We start from the raw sequence: 10,084 nt of genomic DNA on the forward strand, positions 1-10,084 counted from the left end.
AGCAAAGTATCAGTAGCAGAGTAGTGTGATATCAACAGTAGCAACGGAGTAACAGTAGCAGCAGTGACATCAGTAGCAACAAAGTAACAGTAGCAGCAGTGACAACAGTAGCGGCAAAGTAATGTAGCAAGAACCAGTAGGAAAAGCTCGTAGGCATTGGATCGGTTATGGATAATTATGCCGGATGCTATTCATCATGCAACAGTTATAACACGGAGAGATATGTAACTAGCTTCGGTTCGTCAATGTAATGTAGACATGTATTCTTTATGTAGTCATACGTGCTTAGGGAAAAGAACTTGCATGACATCTATTGTCCATCCCTCCCGTGGCAGCGGGGTCCTAATGGAAACTACGGGATATTAAGGTTCTCCTTTTAATAAAGAACCGGACCAACGCATTAACACTTAGTGAATACATGAACTCCTCATACTATGGTCATCTCCGGGAGTGGTTTCGGCTATTGTCACTCCGGGGTTGCCGGGTCATAACACATAGTAGGTGACTACAACTTGCAAGATAGGATCAAGAACACACATATATTGGCGACAACATAATAGGTTCAGATCTGAAATCATGGCACTCGGGCCCTAGTGACAAGCATTAAGCATGGCAAAGTAGTAGCAACATGAATCTCAGAACATAGTGGATACTAGGGATCAATCCCCATCAAAACTAACTCGATTACATGATAGATCTCATCCAACCCATCACCGTCCAGCAAGCCTACGATGAGATTACTCACGAACGGTGAAGAGCATCATCGAATTGGCGATGAAGGAAGGTTGGTGATGTCCATGGCGATGATCTCTCCTCTCCGGAGCCCAGAACGGACTCCAGATCTGCCCTCCAGAGGAAGAACAGGAGGTGGCGGCGCCACCGTATCGTAAAGCACGATGAACTCTTCTCCTTGATTTTTTTTCGGACAGAAGGAACTAAATAGAGCTGAGATTCGAGGAGGTGGAGCAACATGGGCCCCACAAGCCTGTCAGGCGCGGCCAGGGGTGTCGCGCCTAGTGTGCTTGTGGGCTCCACGCTCCGCTTCTCCGGTTGATTCTTGCGCTAGTATTTTTTTATATATTCCACAAAAAATCCCCGTAAATTTCCAGGTCATTCCGAGAACTTTTATTTCTACGCAAAAACAACACCATGGCTATTCTGCTGAAAACAACATTAGTTCGGATTAGTTCCATTCAAATCATGCAAATTAGAGTCCAAAACAAGGGCAAAAGAGTCTGGAAAAGTAGATACGATGGAGACGTATCACACCGCCCCCTTCCTCCGCCTCCCTCCCTTCCTTCCTTCCCCCTCTCCGCCGCGAGAGGGCGCCGGCGACAGGAGTCCTTCCTCCTCCCTCGGCAGGTGGTGGCGCGGGACATGACCGTCGGGTGGTGGCGCCATGTTGGTGCGGGACATGGCAGTGTGGCAGTGCATGGCGGCAGCGGTGGTGCAGGTGCTCGTTGGAAACGTAGAGGCTGCACGACGGCGGGGATGAGAGTGCTCTGCCGGCCCCTTTGGTTGGCTATGTTGGGGTTCAACCTCCTCAGATCTGACGCGGCGGCTGCCTGATGGTGCGAGGCGGCCTCCCTCCGGTGGTTGCACGCTGCGGGGGTGGTGCCCGATTCGATGGTCTTGATGTGGGAGGGCTCAGATTTGGCAGCCACTATGGTGGGCAGCGCGGGCTGCGGACGGGTTCGGCTCCGATCGGTTGCTTTTTCCTGGCTGTCAGGGGGAGGTAGCAGCAGCGTGATGACGGTGGTGGTGTGCAGACCGGGGTAGCTCTGGACGGCTTGGTGATAGCGTCTGGGGAGGCTGTCCGGTGGCGCAGGTGCATGCCCAGCGGCTTCTATGCTTGGAGCTCGTCGGGCGGTACGAGTTGGGCAGTGACCCGGTGTGGTTGCTACTCCGGCCATGGGTGGCTTCACGACAGCTTGGCATGTCGGTTGCGGCGGCGGCTGGCTTATCCCGGCGTTGGCCCGTCTGTAGGCGGCTTGTGTCGACCTTCGATCCCTCTCCACGTTGTCCCGTCGCTTCTTTTATTGGAGGGCTGGCCTTCTCCCAGCTGCGGTTCGTTGATTGTCTAGCGCTCGGGGCCGCTGGACTAAGCTTGTCATGCGCACGGCAGTAGGACCGAGCCGGTCTAACGCCCGACAGTAGGACCGCGCCCGGTTCATGTACGACGCTGCAGGATGGAGTGATGGAGGCCAATTTTGGTCAGTCTATTGGGTCTCGGTGTTGGGGGACGCCCAGGGTGCGAAAGGCAGGATATTTCCGCCCATCTCTTTGGTTGGGGTAACGGTGGGTCTCAGGTGAGGTGGTGTTAAGGTCTTGGATGCCGGGGCAACGGTTGTGGTGGTGGTAGCGCGGTGCTCATGTGCAGAGCCCGTGGCGTGGTGCTGCCCAGTGGCCATGGTCGTGTGGGCGGCGTGGTAGGTGGGGTGTGGTGTTCCTCGGCGATGTGTATTGGCCAGGGTGAAAACCTGTGCTATCTTTAGACGGACTGGCGGCTACGAAGCTCGTTCCCTTCTTGAAGATGTCGTCACAGCTATCATTGCCCGTTGTGTTGCTCCGGGGGAAACTCTGTTCCTCAGATCGGGCTGTGTCGGTGCCCCAGTGTGGCTTCCTTCCTGAAGGCCCCACCTTGGAGTACATGGTTCGTCATATCCGGCTGCAGCTCTTCGTGCTAGGGTTGGTGTTGCTGCGCTTAGCGCCTATGTATCTTGCCTTGGATGTATGCGTGTGTTGTGGTGGCATGCGTATGTACCCGGTTGTTGTTGAGCGTTGCTTTATAATTAGCAAATTTGCCCGTGTGTTGTAACGGGATACAAACAATATTATGTGTTATAGCCATATAAGTGTAACTTTTTTTGAAGATTGATCCAATACCCTCACATTGAGCATCCTCTGTTTTAACATGGTGGCTCATCATGTTACCACTTCACTTTCTCTACCATCCTCGTTGATGATGGTCGCGATGTTCACGTGATCACAATACATTCAACATGCTAAATGCCAAGGCTATGAGCTTCCCACTCCATGCCACACTTGTCATTATGTTGTGTAAGGAAATATTTAAAATTAAAAAAAAATCATCGACCACGAACTACTCACACTTCTATACATATAAATACTTTTAAAAATCTAATCAAATCCTAGACATAAAAGAATTTGAATCGGTGAACAGCTTTTAAATCATCTTTTTTTTAATTTTGGATTTTCTTAAAAAACTTACGAACATTAGTTTTGGTTACAAAGATTTTCTGAAATGCATGAAAAGTTTTCAAAATCATGAGCATTTTTTTACTCAACAAACTTTTTTGGATCACTCAATATTTTAAAATTTGGGGAATAAATTTTAATTTTTTGTTTTTTTACTTTTTATGTACATTTTCTGAAATTTGATGGACACTTTTTCCAGATTCTAGAACATGTTTTGAACGCACGATAATTTTTTCAAAATCATGAACATGATCATTTCCCAACTATTTTTTTCAAATCGAAGATTTTTTACAAATACATCAATATTTTTTGAATCACGAAACTTTTATGATTTCCTAAAAAATTGAATTCACATACATTTTATAATTTCTCGGACATTTTTTTAGAATTCATCACTTTTGAAATTTGGAAATTCTGAATTAATTTATAGAACGATGAGAACGGAATGAGAAAAAAGGAAATGCAAAAAACCAGAGGAGTCCAACCTCGCACATGGGCCGGCCTCAGTCATGAAGGGAGGATGCAACTTGAGAAAATGAAAAGGAAAAACTATGCAAGGTTGGGGTCGAACCCTGGTCTTCTGTCTAGAAAAACTATCCACTACGGCTTACGTGTGTGTGTTATGTTGTAGTATCATCACTTTATAATAACAAAGCAAGTGGCTACTTAGGAAAGAAAATTAAAACGTTTTCTTTACTTAAAGATGGCATAGTGGGTAATTTGTGTCAATTTCAACAATAATTTTAATGACGTACAGGCAGAGCTATATCTCCTTTATTAGTAGGTATAGTAGAAAAGGAAAAGCCGTGCAAGGTTGGGGTCGGACCCTGGTCTCCTGCCTAGAACAGGCACGCCTTAGCCACTACGGCGGACGTGCATGTGTGTTATGTCGTAGTATCACCACTTTACAATAACAAAACACGCGGCAACTTTGAATTTTTTTTGAAACGTTTTTTTTACTTAAGGGTGGCATAGTGATTAATTTGTATCAATTTTGGGGGTAATTTGAATGACATATCCGCAGAAGCAATAACTTCTTTATTAGTAGATATATAAACGGGCAAAATATTTTTTCGATATAGGATAACAGATAAAAAAAGAGTTAAGTGTTCTTGGTAAAACAAAAGATAACGAAATAAGAATATACTTCAAAGTTTTCTTCCGTATGGTTGTTGAATCTCAGTACTCCTCAATGCCTCTCATGAAGAAACCATTTGTTACAATAATCTCAAAGGTTTCAAAGAGCCATTTGAGTAGTTCCACTGCAACGTTCTAAATGCTAAGTAAAATGATGCATTGAAAACAAAATTAGCACCTACAGTACATTAGAAGCAATCAATCCACCATACAACATTACTACTTTCTTCCCATGTTGATAATGGCAAACCGCATCAGGACAGAGATAGACACACACAAGTTCGTACGGTGGCATGCATGTATAGCGCCAAAACTTTATGACCTGCACGCACGCGCGCACACACAAGTGTACTTATCTACTTATCCATACACCAAATGTCTTTGGAGTTCTCTCTGTGGACGATAGGTTAGAATTGATATAGACGACCAAAACTAGGAAACCCAATTTGCCGCATTTTATACAATTTCCTTTTATTTTTTATTTAGCCTTTTTTAAAGGAGGTTAAACTTCTGGCCTCTACATCAATCGACGCATGTGGTCATTTTTATTAATTATTTCACAAAGGTATGATAAGAACATACATTAATCCATCCGAAATCACCACTCGAACCTATGAATTCGATAATATGTGGTGTTCTCACTCCCCATATCTAAGACCGATGTCGTCGCCAATCTATCCACATAACGTATCGGTACCAATAACGAGTGCAGCAGACCTAAAACGCATACCACATGCAGACGTTTTAGAAGTCGTCATCATCTTCGTACCACTAACCCATATTCAGGAAAGAGATCTGCATCATCCTTGCAAGTCCGTACATCCGTCGACGCCACCACGGCGCCCAATGGTGCCACCGCCCTGCGCTCATCCGTCCAGACACCAAGACTCTGAAAGAACTGTCGTGCATAGCACCTACCAACTAGGCATGACTTAGCGTAGCACCTGTTAGCCAGGCATGACTTGACAGCTCCACCACAACTCCATGCAAGACGAAGACGCTCCACCTCCTGCCTCTGTCATCGAAGCGCTGCTCCACAAACGATGTTCCCAAGAGAAAAACGGCACCGGAGTACCGTCATCGTCCGATCTGGAAGACCAGGTCCTAGGGTTTCCTCCGAAGCAGTGCCCACCACGAGCAGCTGTCGAGGATCCACATAGTGCCCACAACCACTGAGCCCTCACACTACTAGGGATAACCCTACGAGTAGCGGTGGAAATATGTGTATCACTAGCGCTGGGTCGAGCGCTACTACTATCACGCTACAGCTAAATCCTAGTAGTAGCGCGGGTATGGGCAGCGCTACTGATATGTAGTATTAGCAGTAGCGCTTGCGTGCCCAGCGCTACTGCTAACTATAGTAGTAGCGTTTGCCCCTAGAAAGCGCTGCTGCTAAGCAGCGCTACTGGTAAGTATTTACTAGCGCTATAGCTAAATTTTGCTGCTTTCACAGCTTTATACCCTCTACGTATTTGTGATGTATTTATATAGATTCTATACAATAGTTTCATCACATCATATTAAATATACACCATTCTCACATATCATAGACATACAATAGTCTCGTCATACCATCATCATCATCATCATTCAACACAAAATATCATCACATAATCTCGAAAATAGCGATACATAAGTGCGATCATGTCATGTCTCGAATAAGTGCAACTGCATGGTCATGGCACACCCACAAGTTTCATCATCTCTATCCACAAAATGATGTACAAGAGAAGAGCGATCAACATGAGAAAGAGCGCGACTATGTAGTACCAACGGTCTCGCCCCTGCTCATGCTGGAGTGTCCACCTGAAGTAACTACTTTCCGCTTCGGCTCTGGTGTCGAACCCTCTGTGGGTAGCACCTGGGTACCTGTGCACCTGGGCCTGAGCGGCTAGCCAGTGGTCCTAGACTCCTGGAACCCTCCCAACGTACACGACGTAGTAGTGCTTCACCATCTCTGATCTAGGTACCTGCATCCTGAGTTGTTGATTTGAACGATAATATGCAACATAATATACTTAAGAAAACAAAGAGGCATGATTAGCAAAATAAAAGCAACCAATAGTAACATAAATGACCAAGTTCCTCATACCCAAACTAATTAACTAGAACGATCTATGCTAGTTTAGGACCATGGTTTAGTTACATCACATAGTTTCAAAGTTTTGTCATAGAAAGACAGTAGTGATAAGGTACGCTAGTTCAGGACCACGGTTTAGTTACATCACATTGTCATTGACAATCAGTCGTTCAGGTCCTCGTCCCAATCTTCATAGTCCGCGAGGACGCACCCGAGCTTCGTGAAAGGGTTCATGTCCAGACGTTGAGCGACTAGCAGTGCTCGGACATCACCCCGCGTGATTGCCCCATTGTAGAACATCCCCGTTGGTTCGAGGACTTGCTTCATGATCACTTGGGCTAGTTCACACTGTACGTGATAAAACTCAGCTCGGATTCGATGATCCGATGTCGCCTTCATGAAGGTCACGACGTCAAGGACGCCGCTGCCGCCCACCGAAGTAACGGTTTTCACCCGAGGGCGGGTAGGAGGAAGGTAGAGCAGCAGACATAGACCGACGTTTCCAAAAAGAAAAGCGGCACCCTTGAGCGTCGTCGTCGGTGCGGCCCAACGTGGCCGACCAAGAGTTTCCCCCAATCTGGATCTCCTACACCAGCTTGACCCGCAGCCACAGGCCAAGGTCCTGGCAAGCCTGGCCGCCAGAAACCTCCCCCCGCGCGCGCCCTATGGTCGTGTCCATTCGTCGTGTCGTGACCACACCGACAACCAAAGCCACCGACATGAGCTGCCCCACCGCGAAGACCAACCAGGAGCAACAGGGAGCCAGCGAAGGATGCCCCAGCCCGAGCCAACCACATCCACCGGGGAGCAGCCCCGTGCCACCGTGTCGCTGGCGACCAAATCTGACCACGTCAGATCGGGGCCGCGGACACCACGGACACACCCAAGACAGCCATCCACACAGTCACTAGGGCGCCACAACAACCGTTGAGCACGCACGGGAGCCCGCCGAAGCCTGCGCTGTCGCACCCCGCCACCAGCACGTCGCCACCCGCCGAGAGGACCGCCCGCACCGTTCCCGTCAACACAGGGGAGAGCAAGTCCCGCCGCCGGCGACGCCAACTGGGCGCGCCCGGCCGGAGGCGAGAGGGAGAGGAGGGAGGGGGCGCGAGGTCGGCAGTGCTAGGGTTCCCCCTCGGTCGCCACGGGAGCGACGCGAGAGGGGTACGCGATACCTTCCATGATGTGTCCTAGATGTCTAGCCTTCTTTTTTTGGAAAGGTATAGGGAGAGCATTAAGCCATGTCAGCGTTGTAACTTTTTTCATCACGCTAATCTTTTGTCTCTTTTGTGTATGGTGTTCCACCTAGGCGAGCAGCGTGCTTTCATGCCTCCTCCCATTTGTCAAGCTTTGAAAAACTTTACAAATACGTAAATATGAATTTGGTCAGACCTAGTGGCAACAAATGCATAGGACGTGGGGATGATTATTGGAGCGTGACACCACCTCCAAAAATATCAGTTATCGACTGGGGCTAGCAATTCATCGTGCTTGAACGTGCATCGGCAACGGAGAATTGATCAAGAAGTTGGATAGGTGATGGTGAGTTATATATGGAAATAATCATCGATGGATTGAACTTCCCAGGAACAATCAACTGAACATCCTACAAATCGCTCGCATCAGACTACCGGAGGAAAGGAGTCCCAAGATATTTGCTTACAACAATTGCAAAGTAAAAAAAAAAACATAATATTATTGTCTGTTACTCGTTCATAGTTATTTTTTCAGCAACACATAACGCAGATCCAGTACATCCTTCAAGCTAATGAGGAACTGCCGGGGAGGTGACTGGCCGGAGGTCGTTTGCAGTGGGCTTTGCAGTCGGTCAATGTCGGATAGCACATATCGAGGGGTGAACATGTATAGCACCCTGTGCCTGTTTTATCCTTGGGAGTGCATCCATGGTATCCATAATTATCTTCAATTCCTATTCCTCTACCTATGAAAATGTCAAGAAAAACATACTATTAACATATAACCGTATGGATCCTCAAAAATAAAAAAAGCATATAACCGTATGATTACATGGTATCATGTTCACTAGGGTTGAGGTAATCAAGTTTGAGACTATTATAAGCAATGAATCAAACAAAAATGCGAGAAGAAGGTGTTGCATCTGTGCCGCTTACATTGTGCATGGATAGCAAAGCATAAAAGAAGAAACACTACTGCTTGGACACGCTTCATGCACTTCTCCATGTATAGATGACTACGCTTCAACACTTGTTGGTTCTGGCTGGTTTTGGTTGAAACTAATGGCCGGATGCTAGCGTATATATAGCGCAGCTTGGTGCACATATGCGGAGGAACTATTAATTGCTAGAGAGATTCGTAGGCATGGATAGGATTACCCTTTATTTCTTTCCAAAGATATTATTTGGCCTTCCGCGCGAATGGATTTGTTACTCTTTATTTCTTTCCAAAGATAGTGTTTCATTCGAATGGTTTGATCCCCTTAATATATTTTAAAGATCGAACTACTGATTCCTTGCTTTCCATCAGACCCCGAGATGACTGTAGAATTAACATGCTATTCGTCCAATCTGATACAATTAGCGCTGACCGCCGAGTTATCTATACTACTAATAAAAGATCAAACGTAAACTTTCCTAGATACACACAGCTATTACCTCCACAAAAACAAACACCAATCAGCACCACAGAATTAGCCAACAAATAAATATCTAACGGCTCTCCACCATCCACGCAGAACCACAGTGTGCATTTAGCAATTAAAGTTAGGCTGACCGTGCTCCACCTTCCTACAGAGAAAAAGAGGAGTACATGCCCAGCAACGTCCCCTGTAATCACGGGACCATCCAGCCACCAGGATCACGGGCGACGTTGACATTGGAGATTGGCATGCCCCCTCCCCCTCCTCTTCCCCGCCGCCCCCCTTCCCGTCCTCCGTGCGGAGTCCTGACTCGGGGCGGCACGATGGCGGTGACGGCCGGGGCGGCCGCGGAGATCGTGCGGGAGATCGCGGCCGTGGGCGCCGCCGACCTGGCCGCCGTCGCGGAGCCGCTGCGGGCCGACTGCCTCCGCCTCGTGCGCAAGGTGTCCCTGCTCACGCACCTCGTCGCCGAGGTCGCCGAGGCGGCGGGGGAGGACGGCGTGGCCGAGCCTGAGGCGACGGCCTGGGTGGCCGACCTGCTCCGGGCGCCGCTGCGGGTCGAGATGGGCACCCGCCGCCCCCTTGTCCTCCAGATGGTCCACGACCCCACCGCCCTCGATCCCCGCTGCCGCTTCCAGGTGCGTGACGCGCTTCACCTCTTCTAGGGTTCCCCCCCCCCCTTTGTTCCCCTCACAGATCGTCATCTTCTTGGACGGCCGTGATCTCTAACAACTACGAAGCAGAGGACGTCCCTGACGAGGAGGAGGACTCTACTTGGTGCACGGTCAACGGCGGTGCCTCCTTGGCAAAGGGAGCCGACAGGGAAAGGTTAGCGAGGAACGCATCGACGAAGGACGATGGCTGCCCTTCGCCTCCGGGGAGCACGTCGATGAACGACGGCGACGGAGGCGGGGGCAGCGCGAAGACAGATCTTAACCGAATCCTTCCAGAACTGTGCCCCCCCCTAGGGGAGGCAAACATAGGATTAGAGGAGGGGAAGTATTTCGCCTTGAGACTAGAGAACCAAAGGG

At 48.5% G+C, this 10,084-nt stretch overlaps 1 protein-coding gene across 1 annotated transcript; it reads left to right on the forward strand.

Moving 5' to 3' along the window:
• The first annotated feature begins 9,376 nt into the window (after positions 1-9,376).
• LOC123397324 lies at positions 9,377-9,718 on the forward strand. Its single transcript, XM_045091917.1, has one exon. The coding sequence runs from the start codon at positions 9,377-9,379 to the stop codon at positions 9,716-9,718; it is 342 nt and encodes a 113-aa protein (XP_044947852.1).
• The last annotated feature ends 366 nt before the right edge of the window (positions 9,719-10,084 follow it).

The sequence above is a fragment of the Hordeum vulgare genome, chromosome 5H (genome assembly GCF_904849725.1).
Source record: "Hordeum vulgare subsp. vulgare chromosome 5H, MorexV3_pseudomolecules_assembly, whole genome shotgun sequence".
In the NCBI taxonomy this organism is placed as follows: domain Eukaryota; kingdom Viridiplantae; phylum Streptophyta; class Magnoliopsida; order Poales; family Poaceae; genus Hordeum; species Hordeum vulgare.

Bases quoted from the DNA above. Each gene is read 5' to 3' on its own strand.
- LOC123397324 (XM_045091917.1), top strand. From the start codon at position 9,377: ATGGCGGTGACGGCCGGGGCGGCCGCGGAGATCGTGCGGGAGATCGCG.